The sequence below is a fragment of the Cyrtonyx montezumae genome, unplaced genomic scaffold (assembly GCF_038088225.1).
Source record: "Cyrtonyx montezumae isolate F1298 unplaced genomic scaffold, pur_monq_1.0 scaffold_2, whole genome shotgun sequence".
Lineage (NCBI taxonomy): Eukaryota > Metazoa > Chordata > Aves > Galliformes > Odontophoridae > Cyrtonyx > Cyrtonyx montezumae.
The window spans coordinates 44,519,926-44,546,306 of NW_027071936.1; the positions used below are offsets into that span (position 1 = coordinate 44,519,926).

General features: G+C 40.8%; 2 protein-coding genes across 3 annotated transcripts in view; one reads left to right on the forward strand and one right to left on the reverse strand.

Annotated features, from left to right (window-relative positions):
- Positions 1-1,437: 1,437 nt before the first annotated feature.
- Positions 1,438-14,561, reverse strand: LOC136049044 (OCIA domain-containing protein 1-like). The gene is made up of 8 exons (XM_065737042.1): positions 14,409-14,561; positions 13,588-13,672; positions 11,761-11,814; positions 11,374-11,421; positions 8,347-8,476; positions 5,990-6,195; positions 4,572-4,721; positions 1,438-1,865 (listed from the first exon to the last, which is right to left on the reverse strand). The coding sequence occupies exons 1-8, from the start codon at positions 14,457-14,459 to the stop codon at positions 1,828-1,830; spliced, it is 762 nt and encodes a 253-aa protein (XP_065593114.1). The 5' UTR covers positions 14,460-14,561; the 3' UTR covers positions 1,438-1,827.
- Positions 14,562-14,845: 284 nt separating this feature from the next.
- Positions 14,846-26,381, forward strand: part of FRYL (FRY like transcription coactivator) — a 152,277-nt gene continuing 140,741 nt past the window's right edge. The window contains exon 1 of one of the 2 annotated variants that reach the window (XM_065737049.1): positions 14,846-14,980. The gene's annotated coding sequence lies outside the window, so the exon portion shown is untranslated. Of the gene's footprint in view, positions 14,981-17,198; positions 17,295-26,381 lie in introns of those variants that run through there. The other variant, XM_065737048.1, reaches the window with a different exon arrangement.

The following is a 26,381-nucleotide window of genomic DNA, read 5'->3' on the forward strand; positions in this document are numbered from 1 at the left end:
GGGAGTCCCACTTTTCAGAGGAATGCCCCCACTGCTGAGGTATTTACATTAACTCATAGTCAGAGCCTGAGAGGACCACCCCCCACATAAATACACATCGTCATGTGAGCAGTTGAGATTCCTGAGACAAAGGTTACTGTCTGTTTATCTTGTACTTAAGAAAATGCAGTATTTACTCCAGAATAAAAAAATACAAATGTTTATATTGATAGGCTTCTTGTTCAAGAGCTGCATCTTCTACTGTTGCAGTATTTTCTCCCCCCATAATGCTGCAAGTCTGCTCACAGGTTTTCTCACTTGGAGGCATTTCATTTGTCCAAAATTTTCATTCTTTCAAGTGAAAATGCACTTCCTCTATCTTGCTCTTGTTACAACACCTAAATCTTCTGTCCCTGTTACTTTTTATCACTTTAATTCACAACTATGAATTTTGAATTTCCATGATAAATCTAATCAGCTTTGGAATAGTGCACCAAATAGCAAAACCAAAACCAAACAGCAGTGTAATTCTGGCAAGCTTCCTTGATATTCAGTTTTAATCGTGGCAACAAGAAGTATTCTCTACATGCTACATTTTGAAACATCTTTAAGCTTACCTGGTAAGCAGGTAAGCTTTAAAAAAAAAAAAACAACAACAAAAACGATCAGCTTATCTGAAAGCAATCTTTGTTTTGATGATTATAAGTGGTATTTCTCTCAAAGTATTTTCTCATCTTTTCCTCATTTCAGCTGATTGCTCTTACCTACCCAAAACAATCTTCTCACTCATGTTGCTCTGCCGCTAGTCCACTAAATCAAGGAAGTCTTCAATAATTTCCTTCCTAGTAGGCTATTTTTCATCTCTAATAAAGATGTCAGGAATGCTATTAACTTCATGGCTTTGGTTCAACTATGGCCAAAAAGCCCAAACAAACACAATACTGTGAGATTAAACAGCATACCTGAAAATAAGGGAACACAAATGGGTAGAAGATAACATTAGTACTTTGACTGAGACAGAACAGATGATGCACACGTATGAAAAAACTTTTCAGTAGTTTTGCCAATGTAGCTCAGTTCTGACAGGTAACTGCTCCACTGCTCAGGATCAAGTTTCAAGCTTTTTTTGTTTGTTTGTTTGGTTTTGTCATGACACTCACAAACGGAAAATAAGATTTAATGCACAAGAATTAACTCTTAACAGTCAATATATGGTTTATATTTTTACCAGTTTGTCTGGATTAGCACTTACATGTGCAACACGTGCATGTCAGGACAAGAGTCCAAATATACTGCTGTCACCCTGAAACACTTTTGAAAAAGGGGAAATCCAATTCAGTATGGTTACTCATGTATTTGGCTAGGTTCCTCTCCAAATAATTCAGTACTATTCCAAATATTACTAAGTATGATAAAGCGTTTCCAGCACATCATTTTCAAACAAAAGAGTGTGAGAGGTTATTTCTAGAGGTACCTTTTAATGCAAGTCTTGAAAATTTGAGAAGATTTTGACATTTTTCCCATCCCAATACAAGTAATTGCTTTTATTTACATACATTTTACCCCTTATACATTTCTACTAGTTATTGCTAGTTACCTTCTTCTTTCTTAAATAATAGCACAAATGGTTTACAATCATGACACCTCAAAACAGCCTGGCTCACAATTAATTCAAAATAAAAAATGATGTTAAGCCTAAATATATTTCTTTAAATCTTTTGTGATGTCAAGATTTTCTCCTGATTTATTTTTTGATTGGCAGAACACTCCAAATGTGTCAGCATCCATGACTAATATAGATGAAACTAGCTGACAGAAGAGCATTTTCTTCAGTTCTTCATTCAGTTCTTACTCATCCCAGGTATCTCCATATTTATTTACTTTAACTAAAGAAAAGAAAAAAACAGTAACCACGTTATTAGTTTCAAGTATAAAAATTACAGTGTCAAAAGGAACAGTCCAATGTCACTGAAAGTGTGGAGTATGTTAGTCACAGCACAACAGACCTCTAATTAAAGATACTTCTGAATAAATGGGGAGTTCATTCGTTGTTCTTTAACCAATTTATCCTCAATCCAGAGGCCAACTATGCTCATTCCTGCCCTACAGAACTTGTAATTACTTGGAAACAAATGCAACACGTGGATGAAATGAAGACAATTGGAGGAAACAGGCAAGGAATGTTTCAAGAAGTATGTGGCTACATAATGTAGTTACGTGCACAATTGGATGGATTCAGGATAGTTCAAAACACAAACAAACCAAAATCAGCACTCCCTACTAGGAAATCATTATTATTTGGCAGCTTCCTTTAGTGTATAGGAAAAAAACAGGCTACTGGTCCCAAAGGATTTACTCAGATACGTTGTGCATAACTGAAAAATGGCCAGTAAGTAAAAAGATGCTCTCCTGAAAGTGATCTGGAAAGTGTCTGTAACAGATTGCCACTGCTGACAGGGTGGATATATATGGATCTGCATGACACAGAAGCAATGCTGATGCTACTTAGGCACTCTTTATAAACTGACTTGCAGTTTAGTTATTTAACCCAGTAGAAGCAGTGGAACAGAACAGTGGATGGTCCTTGTTTCAATGAGAAGACAGCAAACTTAGCATAATGCATTGACAAATCTGTTTTAAGCAGACTGATACTGCAGATGAGGGACATGAGAAGCTGCCTAAAACTAATCTGACAGTTCTTTAAACCACAGCAACTTAGCAGATTGTGTGCATTTATTGACTGGAATGGTCCAGTCCAATTCACTGTGCAGCTACACAGGTTTACACACTTGTGACAAAAGAAGAGAAGGCACCAGCAGATGGAAGCTAAAGACTGCGTACAACTGGTTTAAGCATGGTTAGTTTCCTCTTCTGTCCTTGCCACAGAAGACAGAAACCACTGTCTCCTATTGGCAATCTAGGTCCTATGATACAGAGACATGTACAGAGATAAACAAAGGGGTAATGAATCAGGATGCAGAGGATGTACATAACAGGTAACATATCCCACATGGCACAAGAAGCTAGAACAGATTTTAGCCCACAACATCAGAATCCCTTAACTGTAGTGCACCTCCACTTACAAAGCATTTCTTAATTTTTGTACTCCCTTCTTTTTTCCCCTAACAGTCCAAATTAGGTACTCACAGAAGTTTATCTACAAATCTCACGTACTGCTCAGTTCTAGTCTCAAAGACTAACCATACCCAAACAAAACACAGAAATGTAAACCGAATGCAACGCTGCTGATCAACTATAATAAAAGATCCCAAATAACTACAACTACAGGAAATAATGCATTCTCATTTTTAGCCATAAGATTGGCCATGCAGTACGGCAAGGTTTGCAGGATGCTGCTTAAGATTTCAATAGATTTTTCTAGTGGTTCTCTGTCTGTGAAGAAATATCTTGAAAAATACTCATTCTGTAAATCAATTGACAGTGTCAGCTGATCGAACTTAGAATCTGCAACTACAATTTCAATAGCTCCTGAATGTTTTATCTGACACAGTCACACGAAAAAGAGAAAAAAAATCACTCCATTACTCTCTTAGTGATGCATTTAAATCTTTACCCAACAATTTCAATTCTAGGTTTCATTTTGAGACCATAAGCATTCTTCTACAAGCAAATGACCTGGAAAAAGTATTTCACAAGTATGTAATAGACTGACACTACTATACAACACTGTTCCAAAGTTTAATATTACTGCTTCAGATCTTTTTGCATTTATATACTTTTAATATATTTATTGCAACCTAACATGCCCAGTAGGATACATTATCTATTCTTACATACTTTTTTGCATTATCCTTGAGAAAACATTTGGTTTTGCTGCATACAAAACAAATGACTGTAGCTTAATAGTCCAGCAGACTGGTGAAACCCTTATCTTGATAATACCTTCTTCCACAGCTGTCATTCTTAATAATACAGTTCTAGAGCAGCTAAGTATGAATTGCTACTGATGTCTCCTTTTAAAAACAACTGTTCAAGTCAGAAAGTCAGCTGGAGCCCTATTTTTCAGAGCACTGCATTCTTATTTTGTTGCGTAAAGTTTTGCTTCTCATTGTGAAAACAAATCTCGATATTGTTGCTAAATACTGTTTCCTTCCTTTGCATTTTAATGTAGAATAATGAATCTCTACAAACAATACCACTATAGAAATGCACTAATTCCACACTAAACAATTCATAAATACCCCCCACTCCAAAACCACCAAGTGTGCTCTATTCTGTGAGAACAATGGTATCTGAAACACACACCTCCTTCCATAGCTAAAACTCTTCAGTAAAGCTCAGAGTTCAGAGAATTCTGTTGAAAGACACTGCTCAATATATTAAAAAAATAATAATAATAGATGTTTGGAGTCTGGCAATACAAGCAATAGAGCTAGAGATGAAGAATTACTATCTGCTTTTGCAAGATCAGCATTTCTGATAAGACCCTACTGCATATCACATACTTGGAGACACTGCAACTGGAAGTTGCTTAAAGGGCAGGCAGAATCAAGCTTTGGCTTTGTAACTGTCTTACAAATTATTGCTACTGTTTGAATTTACCACGGTGCTGTTGTAAATCAGTACATTACCTTCTTTAGCTGGTCTTTCCTGGGGAAATTTGCCTGGAGTTCCTGCCTTTGGTGGTGACATTACTTCATAGGTCTCTCTGTGCTTATTCCTTAATTCCTCATATGTGACACCTTTTTTTTTACGACTTTCTTCTGGAATTGGAGGAGCTTCTACAAACACAAAAGTACCAGAAATGGCATCACACAACAAAACTTGTCTACAACCTCTTCCAGAATGCCAGTTAATTACAGTTCAATCTCAAAAGAAAATGAGCAGCAGCCGCAATTCTAAATGCAAGTGAGAATGGATGTGGTTCTTTTATCCTTTCCATTTTGTCTATCTGGTTTACATCTATTTTACCTTAGTTTTGTAATTTCATCCAGTGGAAAGCCTAACAAGCAATGCTACCTGACAGATAAAATAGTTTTGGTCACTTTAGATGAGATGAATGTTCACCATTTATAATTCCTGAAGAGAAACCTGGATGAATCTGAAGTGTTTGTAGTAAGGCTTTAAATTCTGCTATTAAAGAATGAGGACCACAACCATCATATGTCACTTGATATACACTTCAATGTACATCTGTAATGCAGAATGGTTCTGTAATTAAGGCTTTACAAATCACTGATATTAGTGATGAAGTATTATTATAATTCCCTCAACACATCAACACCCCACGCTTTTATATACCAAAAAGTAAGTTGCACACAAGGTTTTTTTTGTGTGTGTAAAAAATATTTTTCACCAAGGAATTAAGAATCCAAACTAATTCAAAATATGCAACTTTGCATTGGATAGCAACAGCCTCCTTTGTGTACCACAGAGACCAGACTTCAGAACAGTATTTCCTCTGCAATAACGGAGCACACAGTTCATACTGGACTGATGGGAACAGCTGCACAGAACAGTACTCTAAAACCTTTTTACTTCACCATGAGAAAATCAGCTGTCACATGAGAGAACAATACGCATTCAGTACTCAGAGAACACATTCTAAAAAACCCAACAGTTTTAACTTATGGAATGAGCAGTATAAAGCACCATCACTAGTGAAAATTAAAGAATTCTGAAAGGCTAGCAGAGAAATGGTGGAGTCCATGGCTTATCTAGTGCAATGAAAAAGCTGGCACATTCACCTTAATTTAAATCAAAAAGAGCTTCAAGTCAGAACATGTTTTTTGGAGGTTGAGTTTCATAAGAGATTAAGCCTTATAAATTAATTTACTCACAATTAGAGCTACAAAATGAAAAAACACCTGCATTTTGCTTAAATAATACATGTATTTACCTTCTGTCTCAAAACAATTCTAGGATTTTCAATGTGTTTCACTGAAAAACACTATTATGCCATGTATGTTTGCATGGGATGAAATTAATTTTTCTGAGAGAGCTAAGAGAAAGAGTACTACAAATTGCTAAATATTAAGACAGATCCCACCTTGAACATTATAATCAGAAATTCCTGTAGGTGAAGATTCATTCAGGGAAGCACTGAATGGAACAGGTTCATAACTAGAGAGGGCTCTGTCTGTTGAGCTATAATCATCTGAATAGCCAGAAGAAAGAGGGAATCCAGCTTTTGGAGAAGATTCAGTATATGATTGAGAAGGCATATCTGAAAATTCAGATTTTCGACTGGAAAAGCTGAAAAATAATACAAATAGATATTAAATACAGAAAGCTGAAGTTAAAATGAAACCATATGAGTAACATTGTGTGCAGCTCAAGAACTTATCCTGTTCAATGGTTTTGTTTTGTTCTCAACAAAACTAACCAAACTGCCCTAAAAAAAGACCTTCCTTTTAAACACTGCAAAAATCTGTATGTACCCCTCCCCAACACTCTTTGCTTCTTCCCAGAAACTGAACTCATAGCCCCAAATCTCCAAACAAGAAGACAAAAGAGAAATTATTTTGCATTTTAAAACACAGAAACGACAATCCTTTCCCTCAGAGACTCTTCAGACACAAAAAAAAACACAACAGACACAAATAGTACAGGGTGTGTCCACCTAACAAGCTATAGCATGCAAACTACAGACATTTCTAAAGATCTTTTAGGAAGAATTTGCAGTTATAAGACCCTTTATTATTACTGGTGCTATAATTGATCAATAATACAGAACAAAAGAAAAGGAGAATGAAGATCTGTGTTGGGGATAAAAAACTGTAATAGTTTGCTGAGTTACTGAATTAAATTTTCAGAAGAAAAATAAATGAATTTTCTTTTGAAAGAAAAAGATTATACAAAAAATACTCCTGAAATGGATGCCTGATGCCACTCGGAACAGCCTTACAAATCATTTCATAGCAACGTGTCTGTCTCTACCAATAATGCCATCCTCTTGGTTCCATTAGTCTTTCTTTGTTCATTTTTTACTTGAAATTTCTGCTTAGCTGTACATTTAACTTCATACAAAGATTTGCAGTTAATATCTGCTTTGTTCTCACAAAGCATACTCCATCAACACACAGAGCTACGCCATTGTTTTTTCTCCATTATATTTTTAAAGTATTTGCAAACACAACATTAAAGAATGATGTAATCCTTTAGTTTCCTAACTCTTTTTTAACTGCATGCAAGAATTACCAAAACAGGTTAATTGGCAGATGTATAATGACCACAAATAGGAGCACAATGACTTCTGTCACTGGCTTTAAAGGCTAGTAGATGTGGATGACAATGTAATTTGAATGAATTTAAATTCATTTTTCTACCAGGGAAAGGAAAAAAAAAACATCACTTAGGAAATATGATAGATTTCAGAGATACAGAAGAAAAGACTAATAAAAGATCAAGAGACAATGATGCAGCAGTTGATTGCACATCTGAAGTGAGCAGAGTTAATGGCCACAATACAGTCTTTTTAAAAACTGTGGAGTGGTGGGAGGGAGAGTCCAGCTGAGTTTATACAGTAGATGTATTAAGTGATCATTACCAAAACTCACTGGAAATAAAAAAAAAAATCAATATAAAAAGTAAACCTTGCAGACAAAAAATTAAATTCTTGATTAATTTATACATTTGTACTTATCAAGTCCTACAACACCTAAAAAATCTTAGCACAGAGAAGTAGCAGGTCTACCACTCCCTATCCAAAGACTGTTCTGTCTTCTCTAATTCAAAAGTTTAAGTGAGACATTCCAGAAGTAATTTGTAATTAAAAAACACTTGAGGTAGAAAACATTCTGGAACAAAACAGGAAATAGTTTTAAGAACTTGATGAGTTTCTCATATGTACAGCATAACTCTGTTACAGATGTAAAAGATTTAAACAAACAGCCACAAGTTTGACCACCATGCTTCTTCCTGCACTGATATTGTTTACTGAGCTCTTTCCTTCGATAAACACTGAAATCATTTCCACCCTCTTCCTACTTGAATCAAACTGAACTATGAAAAAAAGCTTCCAGGAGGTAACACTATTTTATTTCAATTAACTTAAGTTTACACCTCAGCTGAGCAGGGCAACTTCTGATGTCACACTACTACAGGTAAATTCCACAGGAAATCAACGTATGAAAATCTATACCTTGTAAATTAAGATAAGTAAAATCTTTATTTTTCTATTTGTCAAAGTAATTTATTGTATGTGTTGAGTTCAACGTGTGTGTTTTTATAGCTGGTCAATTGATACAGCTGATAGATTCCAGAAAGGGGAAAAAAGGGAAAGAGGGAAGTTACAGATTTGAAGATCTCTGAAAGCTGATAACATAAGCTTGATCTCTTCAGTTTTTAAAATGTCTTACTCTAGAAAAAAACAAGTGTTACATTTAAAAGAGAATTAATTCTTACGAATGTGAACTATGTCTCTGAGCCTGTCGCAGAACATCTCCTATTGGGGAGTCCTTCAGCTTCTTAAATTTCTCACTACAGATCGGCAGGTATGATATCTTCCCAGCCAGGTATCCACACATTCCAGCAACTTTATTAAGAGAAGGAAAAAAAAAAGATGGTTTTATATGCTTAATAATAACATTCAACATAGTTTTAAAATAAATAATTTTAAATAAATTATACAGCATCTTCAGTAAAAGAAACAAACAAAAAGAAAAGTGGTAATCATCTCTTCGCTACTTTTGCAGACAAAGGGTACTAAAAACAAATGCAAGAGTTAAACAAAGACATACTGCAATGACTTAAACATGACACGAGTATCAGGTGATTCCAGCTAACAATTAATGAATGAAAGGTGACAAGGAATTCCAATAAACTTTTCCCAAACTCCAGAAACAACAACTAATAATCAAAGATGATAAAATGGTCACCAGTAAGCAAGGGTAGAATTTAATCCACTGAAACAGACACATCTTGAACAGATGAAGAGAAATCTACAATATTTTAGTACTAGGCTCTACTATAAAACTAGATGACTGAATTGATGGAACCCTTGCAATCTTAAGGCAAATGTTTTCAATTCAGTGCATGAGACATTTTATCTGCTAGGCAGGACATAAATCTAACACACTAGTTTATTCTAGAATTAAAGCTGCTGATTTCCATCAGTTGATCCTTCAGGTTTACGAGCGGGCAAATTGGAGCAAAAGGATTCAGCTCCAATCAAAAGAACCTTTCTTATTTGTAGAAGATAACTAGATCCTTTTATATGAAAGGATTATTTTTTAACTGAGAAGACTAAAGACTAAATCATCCTTAAGACAGGTAAGTGTTAATTACCAATAACATTAATTCCCCAAGAGTCTCATGGTGCAGATCATATTACCTGGGAATCAACATAATAGGAGATTTTATCCTACCACACTGAAATTGTGATCCCTGTGATAAAGCCTGTATCTTCCAAAAAGGTTAAAAAAATGTTTACCACGGGATAGGAAAGCCAAAAGCAGAGTTTACAAACATCTACCAACAAGACACATAGGGGTTTAGCTGCTTGGAAGAAAAAAAAGAAGATAACACATGCAGAGGAAAAAATTAAAAGCCCTTAAAGTGCTAAAAGAAAAAGTCTTAAAGTGTTTTATTGTTTTACACCAGCTAACTATGAGCTAGCACCAGTACATGGAAAAACAACTACAAAAACAACTACAGCTGTGCTGCAAGAGGAATGTACAGTTAAACTACGGAACACTATGTGGAGCTGGCAATAATTTCCAGAAAGATCCTGTAGATAGTAGCCACATCTCACCCAATGGTGATGCAATGAGAACTGCTCTACTCAGGCCTTTTCAACCACAACTACATCCCTCATAAATCCTGGTACTTGAACTGTACCAGCTAACTCAGATGAGCTACCTACTAAAAAACAACTGAAGCACACTTTTTATGGAAGTTTCCCTAATTTCAAGTGAAAGTCTGCATGCCCACCAGCATGTGCTGAAGATAAGGCAGAAGTATTCCAGCTCAGTTTGAAAAGCAGTTGGTCTGGTCCATTTCAAAAGTTAGTTCTGCTACATAAACAGAACGTGGTCCTCAGCAACACATGTGTAGGAGGTATCAGGGAAATAGTAATTCAATTATTTATTAGAAATGTTTGTGCTGTTTGGTGTTCAAAGAAAGCAAGTAGAACTTACTATAAACAAACAGCAGCCCCAGTCTCTCACATTCATTTATCTGCCTAAACAACACTTCCTTCACCACAAATCATGGCTTTTGCCCTCCTCCCACTGAAGTAAACTGTAATAATAACTGGCTGTAACTGGCTGCATCTGGGCAGATCGGCAAGACGGCACCTTGTTTTACTGTCATGTATTACATTCATAAGGCTTATTATTTTTTTATTATACTTAATCCAAAATCATTCACAAGAAATTGCTGTTTTCCCATAATTGTATAACAGAACATCTAGGGAAAAAAAAAGCACCAAAATAGCATGAATGGGACAAGTGAGACACATGAATAATGACGTTCAAATTAGGAAGGGTGGGGTGGGCGTACCCTGGCAAAGTCTCACTTGGCAAAACCTCACTGCAGCAGCAGTTTATTGTTCCAATATTTTAGGAGGTATTATTTGCACTTAGAAATTTTTAAACAATGTCAAAAAGTTTTACTTGGCAAAGCAAAAGTATTGAACAGATACAGCAAGTATTGAATACAATCATCGTCAAAAATGAGTTTCCGATAGAAGCATCACAAATTGCTAGCATGCACAATTCAGGTGCTAGAGGAAGTGTTACTGTGTGTGTTTGTTTCTTCCCTCCTGCAAAGTTTACACAGACAAGGGAAATACAAAAGCTAGGTCAAAAGAGCATTTTTACTTAGTTCTTTTCAGTTGTACTACTCTGAATAGATGCTTTAATAGCAACAGGTTACATTCCTACACGCAGTCCTCCTTAAGCATGAACTAATTTCTGACAAATTTCTGATTCATCTTTAAACTCCATCACAGAAAAATACTGCTCCCTAGCAGGCCATAATGAAAAGGAAACTAAGTAAGGAAACTCACACAGTGCCTGTTCAAAGTACTTTTATCTTACATTCTCATATTACACTTGTCAGGAGTAGTTCCAATCTTAAAACTTTATAGAAAGCCCAAAAGCAAAAGTTGTCACAAATCTGTTGCACAAATTCAAATATAATGAATTGCTCTATCACTTGATACTGTCTAGTGTCTTCCCAGTATTATATGTTGTGTTTAAGAAACATCGCAAAGAAGCTGCTGACTGATAGAATCAACTGCGGGAGGTGAATTTTATTCATTGGATATATCAGACCATGCAGGCATGATCTTCAAGCAGAGTTTTACTAATTTAAGGAGGGAGTGAAGTCAGTCAGCCACCCAGCTGGTCTCATCAAAGTTACAACTAAGTAACAGACTCCAGAACCTAAGTCATAAATGCCAGCTCATCTATACAGGCTTTTACTTACATGCCACTTTAGTGAAAGAGCCAAATCTTGAGCTATCTTTTAGAATGCCTGAAAATGAGAAATCAAATTAAAAAGAAGTTACTAAGTATCCTAAAGAACTAAGAATTAGCTTTTTAATATCACACAGAGTACCACCACATTCAGTAAAATATACTGTCCCATAGTCATAGAGATATTGCATTTGCTGAGCAATATAAACTGAGGAAGAACTTGATTTTAATTTAAAGTTCTGTTCCTTCTTCAGCTTCAGAAAGTGCAAGTCATATAGCTTAAGAGTCTGAATTCTCTTAGTTACCAGTAGTTGTTAAAATGATTATAGTATCTTTATTAAGCAGAAGTGTTTTACCTCAGCAAGTAAAAATTAAACCAAGTATATTTACAGTTTACCTTTTTTGATTAAGAAACTAGTAGCAAGCATGCTCACTGCAGCCAAAGGAAAAGCTGTGAAGAAGAAGAAAAGTTACTTGAACACAATTTTCAATGTTATTTAACAATGTATACAATAAAATGAGAGATGCTAGGTCTTAATAAATTCATTTTGTATGAGAATAGAACTATGCACAATTAACAAGCTATAAAAGATATGGGATATTCTCAATCCCAGCTTTTGAGACCTACTACAAGTAACGTGACACTGTGTTATCTTGCCCTTGGACTTCACACTTCCTAAAATACAAAAGCCCGTTGCAGCTGTGATAAAGGAGCAAGGTACTGACACTTAGCTACAGCTGCTACAGCATCAATGTAGCACTTCAAACCTGAAAAGCATACACAGGCTTTTAGAAGAGATGGCTGCATAAAGACCAGTGCCTCCAAAAATTATTGATAACCAAATGTTTGATTTTGTTTTAATATGAAAATTCCAACTCTTGCAGAGATACAAAATAAATTGATTAAAATGAGGCAACCAGAAGAGTTTTACTCATTATCAGTGAAATAATGGAGCAGGTTTTTTTGTACCTTATGAATCAAGCTACCCAACTTTGGGGTAGGGTCAAGAATGCAGAGAAGCCTATGAACTTGGAACTGCATTGCTACTTATCACAATCTGCTTGATGGCTTGCACCAGTGTTTATCACATTGAATGACTTCAGATAGCAGGAAGCAGTTGGAGACAGCAAGAAATAAAAGGAATGTCTATTTCAAGCAATTATAATATTTGGAAGATAATACTGTTTTGAAACTATTCATAGAACCAACAACACACAAGATATGGTAACAGTGAAATGATGAATGTTGACACAGCTAAAGGTAATGGAATTAGGGACTCACAATGAAATTATATTTTAAGCAAGTCTGCAAACATGTATGTTACGAAAAGATGTTAATTATATTAACTTGGCATAGGGGGATTTTTTTTAATTGCAAACAGCACTGAAGTTTTACTGTTTTGAAGCACGTCATCTGCTAATCAAGTCCCTATCTTAAAATACATAGTATTTTAATTTTTACACTACTAAAATATACGTTGCAAACTGCTTCTTTCTTCACAGATTGAGAGAGATGTAAACTAGATTGGGAATCTAACCAGTGCATTAGGGTAAATATGAGCTGATGTTACATTTAAGGATAAGTATTGGCTCCATGACTTGCAAGTGAGGTTACAACAAATGTTTCAACAAAGATATCACAGCCCTCCAAATCCACTGAATATTAAAACCCTGTGGTTTGGGAGATTCTAGGACACATCTTCTACAAGTTCATGTTCTTTGAGACAGAACACCAGTGTAGGTTTGAATTGAAGTTAAAAAAAAAAAAAGTTACATTAAAAAAGTCTAGCAGGACTAATTGCAGAGGACCTTAGTTTAACCTTCAGAACTCAGAAATTATTTCTAGGCCAGACACAAATACTGGACATCAAAGACAGGTTACACAACACAGTGGAAACAAATGCTATGCTACAATGTGAGCATAACAATGATATAAAATGGTAACTAGAAATTAAAACAGCAACGGGTAAACAAAAATTGGGAGTCAAACAAAATCACCATGAATAACTATCCAGGTGTAGAAATTAAGCAAAAGAAGGTTAACAAATCAGAGACCATCCCCACTTCTCACTGCTATGTGCAAAAACCACTCCAGGAACAAAAGAAATCTTAAGAAAAACACCAGGAGGCTGGAACATCAACAGCAAGTCACTAAGGGGGGAACGTAATGCATCCTAGTCAAAATGGCTCCATGGGGGAGAAGGTCCTATCAAATCCAACTCACCTCGGTACCGGGCGCTCTCTTCAGCACACTCCTTGAGGAGTCTCCTTTCCTCTTCTGTCGGCACATAATGCTTAGGGACTGTGTTCTTTTGTTGTGGAGAGCAATTAAAAAGAGCAAAATTAAGATTTAGGGGATTCTTCAGTTAAAAGCTTGTTGTGACTTTCAGACCTCATAGTGCCTAAATGTCAGTACAGCTATGGTGAAGGAGCCAACACTTTTTTGCCTACAAATACCACGTGAAAAATACCATGAAAAAACAACAAAGAAAACTCAACGGTTCCACAAAAACAGACAAGATCCAGTGTGTGCTCAAACCACTTTCCTTGGGAAAGAGAGCTTTGCACTCAGCCACCTGCCTCCCAATTTAAGGAATTCGGACAGCTCACTAAACCTCTTCTTACATTTGTCAGGGCTGTAACTCCACGACGCAGGTGTGTTCCCACCAGTACTCAGCACGGCCGGAACGCAGCTACGAGATGCCCGACAGAGGCACTCCCCTACGGACAGGGGCCCAGGGGAAGAGACACCTCCCACCGTCCCTACAAGCGTTCCACCGAGGCGCGGGCCTGCTGCGAAGTGCCAAGGTCGAGGACAAGCGGGCCTCAAGGGCACGGCGAGGGGGAGAGCACGGCGAGGGGGAGGGCACGGCACGGCACGGCGGCCCCAAGGGTCGGCCGGAGCCGCACAGTGCCCACCAGCAGCCACGCATCCGCGTGTGCCAGAGGCCAACGACCTCGAGCCTCACACCCAAGCGGGAACGGCGCTACTACCAAACTGCTCTAGGGCCTCCAGGGCCAGTACTGCCAGACGCGCGCCCGTACCTCAGCCGGGTCGCCGAGCTCCCTGCCACCGGGACCCTGCCCGGCCTCCATGGCGGAGTGGGGGAAAAGCGAGCCCGGGCGGGCGGCACCGGGAAAACGGGGACCGGAAGTTCCCTGACGCCCCTCCGCCAGGCGCAGCGGCCGACCCGGAAGTGGGTGCGAGGCACTGCGCAGGCGCGGGGAGCGCAGGGCGCCGCGGGGTCGAACGCGTTGCCGGGGAGGGCCGGGCGGCTACCACGCCCCGGGGCGGATGGGTGTAGGTCACAGGATTCGGGAGCTCTTTCAGGGCTTTTTGCCTTGAGCCCGTAAGGTGCAGCTCCGCTGTGAGAACAGGAGCTTCGTGCCGATGTGGCTAGTGCTGTGTCTGCTGTGCTGCTTGCTCGTTGTTTGTTTTCCCCTCGGTGTGAAAGCTGTGTGCGCGCGATGCGGCTGCGGGCGAGACGCAAAGCATTGATTTCAATAGAAAACGTTTCCTTCCCGTGCCTTATCTCGTTTCCTGCCTTCTTAAAGAGCGCCACCCTATAATAAACGTGAGAGTAGGCACAGCTTCAGCAGTGGTGAACCCTTTAAAGGTAATCGTTATGCGGCTGTTCTCTTTTTTGTAGCGTCGGTGTTCGTGTTGCTAGCGCTAGGCTCTCTGCTTGGCTGCACGCAGGTTCCCCTTTATTTAAGGAGCTTTGCCAGGAGTCTAGCAAGCAGCTGCCCGAGCTCGGTGGTGAGGATGGTGCTGGAGTGTGTTTATGTAGAAGAGTCTGCGGGTATCTTGTTCAAGTGGCAGTGATAGCGGGTGAATGCTGCTTTTGAGAAATCGGGAAGGGGGAGGAGGGGGGGGGGAGAAGACGTTTTTAATAACGCGGTTTATGCTGTAAAGCTTTCTGGTAAACTCTCAGTACTGCTGCTCGAATTCTCAGCGCAGCGTTATGCCTCTACTTGCCTGGAATGCACCGCTCCCTGCCAGCCATCCCCGCAGCCAGCCCTTGCCTCTGAACTCTGGAATTCAAGTGAAGAGGCTTAAATTGCTGCTGCCTGATGACTGTACCGAAAAAGCCCGTGCCTGAAGATAGGAAATGCGAGGCTTAGAGGCTGAAGGTGTCAGAAGTTAGCAGGGAATGTGCATGTGAAATATCTGAAACTAGTACAGAATGTGACTGTGCTGTGAACACGTGAACGACCTAGGATAAACGAACTGGGGAGTGTGAGTGCCACAGCAAAAGGAGCTTTAGAGGAAATGGGTTTCTGAATTTGGATTATTGAAATAAGATGAGAAGATGGAACCAAGGAGAGAGAGTTTTTTTTTTTGTAGTTTTCATCATAGAATAAATAAATTACCAGTTTATCAGGTTATTCTGCCTGATAATGCAGATTAGTTCCAACCTTCATCTCTGCTCATCACTTGAGCCTGCCCTAATTAACCTCATTAACACCTAAACGCTGTTCATCCCAAAGCAAAATAATTTGGCCTCGTGAATCCCCAGTAGTTTTATTTAATGCATTTTAAACGGCAATTAATTTGATGCTACTTCCCATCCTAGATAAAGATTACAATTTGTTGTTAAAGCTTGCATTTTTTTGTATGGGAGATGTGCTTATGGATTATTCCTTCTCTAACCACTGAGCTTCAGATGTGGAGGAAATACCTCTTGGTCTCCTTTGTTGAAGAAAATAATTACACCTTTGTTTCTTGTTATTTTTTTCCCTCTTTTATAAAATTAATACTTTTTCATTCGATTTCCCCACTTCACTATTCCTGCACTTACACGTGAGTTTTACCTTTCTTCCTGGAACAGCTGTGTGCAAGATGCTTAACGCTGCTTACAGGTTTCACCTGGCTGCCTCTGTCTGTTCTCTGCTTTAAAACTGCAGTTGCGGGGCCGTGTTGGGTTTAGGTGGTAGAGCACATCCACATCTTTGGAACTTCAGTTTGTCTTTGAGTCAGCGTGGAGGAGCAGCAGTATAAAGTGATCTGTTAAGGAAAGTCCCCAGAACAGGTGCTCAAAGTCTGAATGCTCGAATATACAGAATAGTGATTTCTCTGTTGGCCTTTATTGCTGTTTCTTAGCTCTGGACAAAAGTGTGAAGTGCAGCAGCTGGGAGCTGCCAATTCTTGGCCTCAGGGCCACTCGTGGTATGGCCACTGCCTAACGGGAACAAGGCACTTCTGTCCTAACCAAGTACTGCTGAGGCGGCTGCGGCTGGTGGCACACAAGTCAGTTACTTGGTGCCCGAAGCGTCGCGTGCCGCCAGTGAGAACCAACAGTGGGCGTCAGTAGAGCTGTTAAGCACAGCCTCAATTAGTAAGGATTGTACCTGCGTTGATAATAATTAATAACAAGTGGTAATGCAGCGCGCTTTGCAAATCACTTTACAAGCTGATCCTTAGGGCTACACAGTAAAGCAGGAGAGTAACGAGCTGGGGAAGGGGGAGAACCCCGCTGCTGAACGTGAGGACAGGCGGGCTCCTGGGTGCTGTCGTGAGCCGACCCACGCGCAGCGCCCGCGAACCCCTCAGCACCCAGGCCCCGAGCGCTCCTCCCGGGGCGGGACTAGCCGCCGCCGCAGGGGGCCGCCGAGCGCTGCGTTTTGATTGGCCGAGCGGAACAACTGGGGGCGGTGCCTCGGGGGCGGGCTCGGCCACGGGGAGCCAACGGGGAGAGGGCGGAGGGGCGGTGCTGCGTGAGTGCTGCGCTCTCGCCCCAGTGAGCGGAGGTTCCTGGTGGGGCGCCGCGCGCCAATGGGCGGCGGGAGGCCGAGCCGGGCCGGGCCGTCGAGTTACCGGAGGGGAGCGGCGACGGCGGCGGGATAAAGCGGGCGGTGTGCCCGGCGGCGCCCGCTTCTCGACGGCGGTGCTTTGCGGGGGAGCGCAGCGCTCCCGAGGCGGTGGGAGCGGTGAGGTTGCGGCAGCGGGACCGGGGAGAAGGGGGGAGGGACCGCTCCCACGGAAACGGGGCGCGGGGACGGGCTCCGCGCCCGGGCCGGGCCGCTTTGTTTACGGCGGGGAGGGGGCGCGGGGCGGAGGCGGGAGCCTGTCGGCGGAGTCGCCTCCCTCCTTCCTTTCTGACCGCGCCGCGCTTCCCCCGTCCGCCTTCCGCTGCCGGCGGGTGCCCGTGCGGCGTGGCGGCCGCCCCGGGGCCAGGGATCTGCGCTTCGGAGTGACCGTGCGGCGGCGCCGGGGGCAGCGGCCCCGAGCCGGGCTTTGTTCCCAGCCCCGCCCCGGCAGGCGGTGGCGGTGCCGGGCCGGGGGCAGCGCGGGCGGAGCTCGCCCCGAATCGTGGCAGCGCGGCGCTGCGGCGGGCCCGAGCTCGGCTCGGACCCCGAGCTCATTTTTGCCCTCGCGCTGTGTTGCCCGTACGGCTGTAGGTATGACGGGGCCTCAGCCGCTGTGCCCCCCTTCCCCCCGCACCCCCCGTTCAGCTTTCACGACGGTACTTCCTCTCCTTCGGTTCTGTAATAGTTCTGGTTGGCTGTAACAACGCTCAGTGAGCATCTCAGTTTGTATTTTAGTCAGAAATCTGTTGCTCGCTAGCGATTGCCGGGTTAGTTCCAGCTCAAAAAGAATCAGAAAGGTAGAAAAACAACCAAAACCAATAACAAAAAAACACGTCTGGAGGTGGGGGAGAAGGAAATCTGGGCTTCTGTCTTCCCAGAACCAGAGACCTGAGCACGCCTGGGAATGCCCATAAAATAAGTGGTCTTTTCTGTACTCCTCGTGTGCTTGGCTGTCCCCTGAGCTCAGGCTTTGTGCACTGCAAGGGATGTTATCAGGCAGTGAGGCACTGAAATGAGGCCAGAAATAGCAAAGTGTCAGTAGGTAGGTCTCTGACCTGACCACAAAGAGCCATGTACGTTTGTAGGAACGGTGTAGCGTGGAGCGTGTGGATTGCTGTGCTTCATGAGGTTGTTCACTAAGTGAAGCTACCTGTAGCTATTTAAGAAGTTCCTGCAGTGTGCCTTTCTGTAGGTTTCCCTCTCTGTTGCTGTGGTACTGAGGATGCACCCCAGTGCTTCAGAAGCTCAGTGGAAGCTTGAACAAGCAATGGGAAACCACACACACTGCGCCTTGTCTTTGTATCACAGGAAGGAAGCGAACCCCAGGTAAAAATGGCTTTGCAAGCTTAATAAGTTGAGTGCTTACAGGTGAGAACAACACTGTGTCAGAAGTTTATTTTTGTAGGGATTCCTGGAGGCCATTGGCTGGTGGCATGTGATGGCAGTGCCCAGCAGGACCTCCCTACTGCCTTGCTGAAGCTGAAGAATGGATGTGGCTCGAGTCCCTTCTGGCTCCTCTCAGGAGGCAGAGTTGGTTATATGTTGCTGTGGGATACTGTCGCAGAGAAGTGCTGCTGAGCTTTGTTTCAAAAGAGAAGTTGATGAAACTAGCTTTTCTTGTTAGCTTGGCTGTCTGAGCTGGGGGAGCACAATCACAGCTGATGCTTGTGTCATAGCATTACATCCTTCAGGAATTAGATGGAGGGCTGTAGGACTGCAGGGAAACAATGGAAATGTCTCAGTTGTTCACACTGCTGTTTTAATGCCTTTCCACCAGTGTCCTCCTGCTAGCCCTGCGTAGCTCAAGAGTGGTTCTCAAGTGTTTTTTTTCCCACTGTAAATGTTTGTCTTTCCAATTTTTGGGGTTAAGATTAATTCGTGTGCAGAAAGTTTTTGCTAATACAATTGAGAACACCCTGTCTGTATTTACTTTTTCTAAGAACTTAAGAAGATTATAATTAAACCCAGTTCCTATTGGCTATGTATGAAAGAAACCAACTTGGAAAACAAGGTGTTCCACATCCAAAATTGCCTGTTTTGTATCTACTTTTGTAGATACTACTTCAGGGAGTTTTATCTTGGTCACTTTGGCTTATGGCAGCTGGTTCATTATGGCACAAAGGGCTTAATGGTTTTTTTTTTTTTTTTTTTTTACTCAGAGCACTGTGAGAGGCATGCAGGCAAACTGTACACTTCAATGGACTCATGTAATCCAGATCATGAGTATAGAATGTGCTCCCTCTGGTGTAGAGAGCCACGAGCTTGTGGCAGTTTTTGTATATGTATTTGAGCCGTAGCTCAAGGACAGCCATAGGTGTCATGTTCCAACAGCCACATGCAATGAAGATACCTCTGTGTTACAGATGAGTTGCACAAGTTACTGTGAGAACAATGGAGATAGTGGTTTGGGGTTGTGACTGTGTGACGAACATCGGGCCTGCTCTGTCCTACAAGTGGGAAGTGTGGGGCAGCTCACACGCAGTGGTAGGGCAGCTGCCTCTTGCAGTCTGACTGTGGCTTACCGCTGCACAGTGCTCTGTATGCTCACACCCAAACAACACTGAACCTTTATGACTTCTGGGTCTGTAATAAACCTCTTAGTAATGAACATGGACTGGAGAAAAGCTTGGCAGTGTGGGAAGGTTTTGTAGTTCAGCATTATTCTTGCCTGGTCTCACTCCAAATCCCTGTCAGCTCAAGTAATAGGTGTTAGCCAAACTGATTCAACTAGGGTTGCTTTGCCTTTTTTTTTTTAATCAATTAAAATAGCAGTTCTTTTTCTTAGTATTTAGATTGCTTACCCTAAGTGCTTAGTGATTAATTTTCTATATGTGTGTGTTACACTGCATAGCTCTGTCTCTTTCAAGACTGTGTTGTCCTTCCTTCCCCTCCCCCAAATCTAGTACAATCCCTAATTCCCTGTGACATGAGCACCTCACAGGAAGAATGACAAAATGTGCATGGGTGGGGTGGGGGTGGGGGGAAGTAATTGCTGTCACTGAAAAACATAAGGAAGGAGTAAGTGCTTGAGCTAATTAAACTACAGTATCTGCTCTTTGTTTTGAGGTATTTTTCTATTTATTCCATTTTTGTTCACAAAATGAAATCATTAGCAAAAACTAGGAAGAGGAACACATTAAAAAAACATAAACTTCAGAAGTTAAGATTGAGTTTCTCTTAAATGTCTAAACATTTTATAGAATGGCCTAGTGCCACAACACTGCTTTTGTGAACTTTGATTTCTTATTTACATACAGAGTATGCCACTGTGAGTGCGAGCAGTGTAAATTATATATATTTTTAAGAGCAGGTGATAATGAACAAGGTCAACCTGTGAAATTCACAGAGTCCCCCAGGTGGTACCTATCCTGCACTCCAGCACTTGCTAGTAGTGTAGATCAAATGGGCTTTTGAGTAGCTGGGACTGTCTCTGCCTGAAGCAGCAGCTGGATTTTCAGGGGAGCTTGTGGCAGAAGGCTGGGGTTGCTTGCTGTGCACACTTTGATGGTGTGGCTGGTTGCTTTGGAGTTAGTTTGGTCACCTGTTTCCTATGTTCTCCCTGTTCTCCAGAGAATGGGAAAAGTCCCCTGGTGTGAACCTTTCTCTTCTTTATTTATTTATCTGAAGTTGGCATGACAGGATAAAAAACAGAACAAGCTTTGTGTGCCTTGTCATCTTGCCTATGGAAGGCTGCTTCACAATAGAATTCCTCATATACTTTGGAGTATTTTTAATTCTCAAATTGTATGTTAGTAGCAGTCGGTCAGTTGCTATTGCCAACATTATTGTTCAGCTTAAATAATAGTGTTTCCTTTTTTAGTGTTCAGTCCATGTACTCCCTGGAAATAGGCTGTTTGTTTTTTTTCCTGGCATATCAAAAGTATGCTATTATTGCCAGACTCATGTTTGGATGAGATGCTTTCTGTTCACTCAATGGGCCTACAATTTCATTGCTGCCTTACTTTGTATAGAACTAGTCTTTTTAGCATGTATGTGTTGACCTGACTTATATAAATTATTCCAGAGAAGGTTTCAGTGGCACTTGATCTAGGTCATTAGATGATTTCGCAGAAGTATCTTGCCAGTAGATCTTCACGTCATGTTTTTCTTCAGTTCTCTCAAGGTTTCTCATATTTGTCTTTATAAACTTCAATTTACAGCAAAATTAGGTTTCATTCAGTTAAATGGGGAGAGAAGCTGTAGGGTGACAACAGCAATGTTTATTGATGCTGGGTTTAAGTGTCCTTGGGCCTACCAAAGTTCAGGCTGTGGTGGGAGTGGCGTTGGTTATGCTCATTGGGAAAGCATTCAGGGAGCTCAAAGGTGCCACTAACAATGTGCAAATAACTGGGGTAGAGAAACAGAAAATATTAAGTGCCATTTTTAGAGGCAAGAATGTGCTAAATGGTCATAGTGAGAATATAGACAAGCCCTGCTCTGCAGTATTCAGTCACACTTGGATAGCCTTTCAGAGAAGACTGACTGCTATTGTTTTTTTCTTCACTATTTGTTATTGTAGTAGTCTCAAAATACAACAATTGTGTGGGTTCTGCCAGTCTTATGCAGCTAAGCTTGTTTGTTTGTAGTAACTGAATATAATGTTGGAAATGTTTATAAAATAAGGGCTGGAAGAGAGTGGTGAAAACTACACATATAGATAGTTGTATCTGACCTGAAAGGTAGGGCACTGGTAGTGCAGGGTGGGAGACTTAAAAGAAAACAGATAGGCATTTAAGAAATAATAACGAATGGAAGGGAATATTTATACTCTGAGCTTTGAAAATGCTATGATAAAGCCAGGTATCCGGAATTCATGTTTCAGTTAAAATTATAAAGAGTGACTTGATTGCTCAGTTGGTGTTGGTGCTCAGTTCCTCAACAAGAGGATGCACCTACTGGGAACACCATGGCCTGGAGGCAGAGCTGGATGGACAGACTGGCTTTCTTTGTTAGGGAAAGCTTCAGCCTGTCTTTCATGAGAATAGTCCATATCGACAGCACTTGTGCTCCTGCTCTAAGTAAGGTAGAACTGTTTGGATTCTGTCTGGGGCAGCATAACATTTTAGAGATGGACAGAATTTGCCGCTTGGAGGGCAAATTGAGCTAATCCAATCTGCTGGTAATGCTGATCACATTAAAAAAGATGACTTTAAACAAAAATAGTACGATTTCTTCCCCTGCAGATGTAATATGAAAACAGATGTCATCCAAAAACTGAAAAATGTGCTGCATTGTGCAGACTGCCTGCTGTGGCTTACTCATTCCCTGGGGCAGGGAGCTGAGCTGGTCCCACAGTGGCCTGTGCTGCTACAGTGGCTTGGTGAGCCTGTGAGATGGGAGATGGGAGCGAGTGCTGATGTTCCTGGGAGAAGTGGCAGTAGGGGTCTACCCTTACTCCTGACACCTTCACTCTGTACTGCAAACCTGTTTCTTTGCTCTGTACATACATGCAGATTCTGCTGGCTTTCTCTGTGTTGCATTTCTTGATGTGTCCATGTACCTCATGCTAGTGATCCTTCACTCAATTCTGTGCCCTTGCCTCTGCTTCCCCAGTAATAAGCAGAGATTTCCTTTTTCAGCCTTTGTTGGTAGATGTTTCTTATCAAACTGGAGGTAAGCAGTGTTTCTCCAGATGGAGTTGATGGATGTTAGGGGTGTGCGTATGTGTTTATTTCCATCTACTTCCCCGCAGAATTTACAGGTAAATAATTATGGAAAAGCTGGTGTAGATGAGAAGTGTTGGAAAGCAGGTGTGAGAATAGGTAGAGAAGCTCAAAACAAACAGAACAGGCTTTTAGGGGAGAAACTTCTTTACCTACCATTGTATGTGCTTTTAATGCTTCAGTATAATGCTTTTGGACCTGTGCTCTGGAGGGACAAGACCCAATTACAAAGCATTTGAGACAGTTTTCTTTCTGTCTGTTGCAATCAACTTTTGCAATTATAGTCTGTTGCTCAGAATCCATAACCAAGTCATCAGATAGGCACTGACCATCCTTATCTTTGTGTTGATAAATGGTGTAGAAGTGATCTGAAACAATTTAAAGCCCGAGTTTTTGTTCCCTGGGAGAGTATTTACAGAAGGTACTACATAGCACGTTCTGTATTATGCTCTACTGGAAGTTGTTCTTTTGATTTGCATTTTTAAACTGTGTGAATATTTTTGTTATCATGTCTTTCTCAGCCTCTGTAATTTTATAGTACTTTCTATTGCATGCTCCAGCAAAACAAAAATGATTGTAGTTGAAAGGTGCAGGATATTGACCTGCCTGTAGTTAGTAGTGCAGGTGTTTTACGTTGAGGAATTGAAATGTGTTAGTGCCAGAAGTCTCTGAAAGCGATCTGCATTCAGCAGGTGACTGGAAACCAGTGTGCATTTGTTACCAGAAGAGTAGGACTCTTTGGAAAATGTATCAGTGGGGCTTTTACAATGCTTCTAGCCTAGAAACAAAAAGAATATTTTGACTACTTTTCTGTTTCTTATTTTTGATGTACTGGAGAATGCAGGATGACCTCACTTAGGTTTCTGTTAAAATGAATAGCAAGTTCACGTTTCAGGCTGCGTGAGTACAGAACTCAGACTAAATTCTTTTTAAGAAAAAAGGGTAGATAGACTGTTCCTATGTGGAAGTACAGCAGAGTCCTTGTTCCACTCATTCTACTTCAAAAGCAATAAGGACTCATGTTGCTTATTATAGGCTATGCAGCAGATTCCCAGAGTCCAGAGAATGCTGTAATCATTGGAGTATATCATTTTAAGGATGTTTTTCTGCAATTGCTTACTATGGGAAATCTGACTGTTATACTCCAACATGGACTGGTCAGCCTACATGTGGAAGGGCCACTGTTTGATATATAGGACCCCAGTTTAGTTTCTCTTAAAGTTGCTTTAAGTACGAGCGGGAAATGACTTCTACTTAAAGTAGAACCTTTTCACTTCAAATGCATATACTTTAATTCAAAATATGCATGCTGTTTGTGTTAATAACTGAAGGAAAGCTCTATTGCTGTGTATTCTTTCTCCTTGTGCGAGCCCAGTGATGTAACTGGTAGGTGATTTAACAGTTTTTGGCAGTTTTTAAAAATAGAATGTATTTTTAGCATTAACAGTCTGGTGAGGGTAAAAAAGTAGCACATAAGCTGTTGATTTTTCATTCAGTGATTCCAAGTGCTTCAACTGTAGTAAATTCTGATCTCTAAAAGCTTACTGAATTGAAAAGGATTGGGTTTTGTTTGAATTGCTGTCAAAAGTAGGATGCTGCCAAAAACAACATGAAGGTGTGAATAAGCTCCCGCTTTTTAGATTTAATTCATATTTTTAGGCTGATTTTGATGTAGTTTGTGCTTGCAGTTTGTTTTGGTGGGGAGAAAGGACAAAAGGTTTTTAGAGCTATTTATTTGCAATTTTATGCATTTTCCCCTGTATTGCTGTTGTGATGATGGAGCAGGGCTCAGAGTTTGATATGCAGCGTAAGCATTCTGAATGGGAGTTCTTGTTTTTCCTAGTGCCAAAACTTTGTTACTGCTGCGAGGGTGATTGATGATGCTTGGATCAGTGCCTGAGACACCTTCAGTAGGACCATCTGCAGCATATGGACCTAGATCTGCTCTTTTGCTTTACTGTTGCAGACACCTGAGGGAGACAACCGCTGCCATGGGGCAAGGTCTGCCCTTTTTCTTAACCAGTGTGCTGGAAACAGAAAAGAAATGATGATAAATCTCTAGGTGATATAAGAGTAGGCAAGCTGGAGCCATGCTTGTTACTTCTCTTTAAAATACTGGTATGTAAAAGAGCTTACATTCCATGCTGGGACAGGCAGTGTTGGAAGCAACGTCTGTTTGAACTGGTATTGTTGAGTATGACCTCAGACACTAACAAAAGGTAACTTACTTCTTACCCTGTACACCTGTGTGGAGTATTGGGAGACTGGATACATACTGTAGTTTCATAGAAAGCAACAAACTCCTCCTCTCCAGACAGTCTTACCTTATCAATGGCGTAATGGGAAATGATGAATGTCACTTGTTTTGGAAACTCTTGTCCTAATAACTGCAAGTCTTATTAAGAGGCTAAGCTGAGAGGCTTGAAAGCTCTTTGCTTAAATATGCTTTGGATGAAAACCCCGGTTTAATTTTAGCAAATTTCTAATACGTTGAAATGAATTTCCAGAAGATAAAAAGTTGTCATAAAAATTTGAAGAGCAAACAGGCTTTCCAGCACTGTCCCAATGGAGGTGAATCACGATTCCTGTACTTTTTAGTCCTTTTTCCTGCTAACTAAAGAAAGGTGAAAGCAAAGAATACATTTTTGATTTGTTATGGTCAAGTCATTACACATTTGGTACACAGACTTGCTCTGAAGTTTATCTCACAGATCCTTCTCAGCTACAAATTGATTATATTGGAGTCTTTTTGATTGAAGTTTGTCAGTTTATAAATGGAGAGCTATTTATAATTCTAATTGAGACAAATTGTTGAACCAGTATAATAAATTTAGTTTTCAGGTGCAAATGGTTGACCTTATTCCAAAGTTTCTGTATGATGGAGGTTTCTCTTTTTTTTTTTCTGTTTTACTTTTATCTTCTCAATCCAGGACCTTCTGGGTTGAGAAGTGCTACTCCTCATTTCTACGTCCCTTATGTAGAAGCTGAAACTGCCTCATTTTCCTGCCTTACAACCACGCTTCTTCTACTTGCAACACCTGTACTCCTGTTTATGACACCTGTGTGCTTACATGGTTAATTGACCAGCAGTCACCCAGCTGTGCTTGCCATGTGAATCATGGGCTGGAAGGCGAGCTGTGTTTCTGTAAGGAGCTTGTTGGTGTCAGAAAAGTGTGTGGCCTGAACTTGAACATGTATGGTCAGTAGTTGTAAGCTGAGGTACCACTGTATTGTTGACAGCATGTTGTAACACTATTTATTATGGGACCATTTTTTTTTTTTTGGCTGTCACTGAATATTGCTATATATTTGCTAAATTATTAATGTACCTCAAGCCTTTAAAATGAGCAAAAGAACCAGGTTGTTCCTAAAAATCTTCTGTTAATACAAATTGTGCCAAGCTTCTGTAAAGAAAAGAGGCACGTGAGGATATTGGTGATTTAGGAAACGTCATTCTCCCTTTTTGTTCTTTTATAGCCCGGTTTCTTGTGCATGATGAGCTTAGAAATGGTTTCTGAGAAATTCAGCATCTGTTATTTTTGGG

Bases quoted from the DNA above. Each gene is read 5' to 3' on its own strand.
- LOC136049044 (XM_065737042.1), bottom strand. From the start codon at position 14,459: ATGGAGGCCGGGCAGGGTCCCGGTGGCAGGGAGCTCGGCGACCCGGCT. The intron at 6,196-8,346 runs GTAAGAATTAAT...ATTATTTTTCAG, and splicing joins CAGAGACATAGTTCACATTC to CTTTTCCAGTCGAAAATCTG. The intron at 4,722-5,989 runs GTGGGATCTGTC...TTGTGTTTGTAG, and splicing joins TTCTGATTATAATGTTCAAG to AAGCTCCTCCAATTCCAGAA.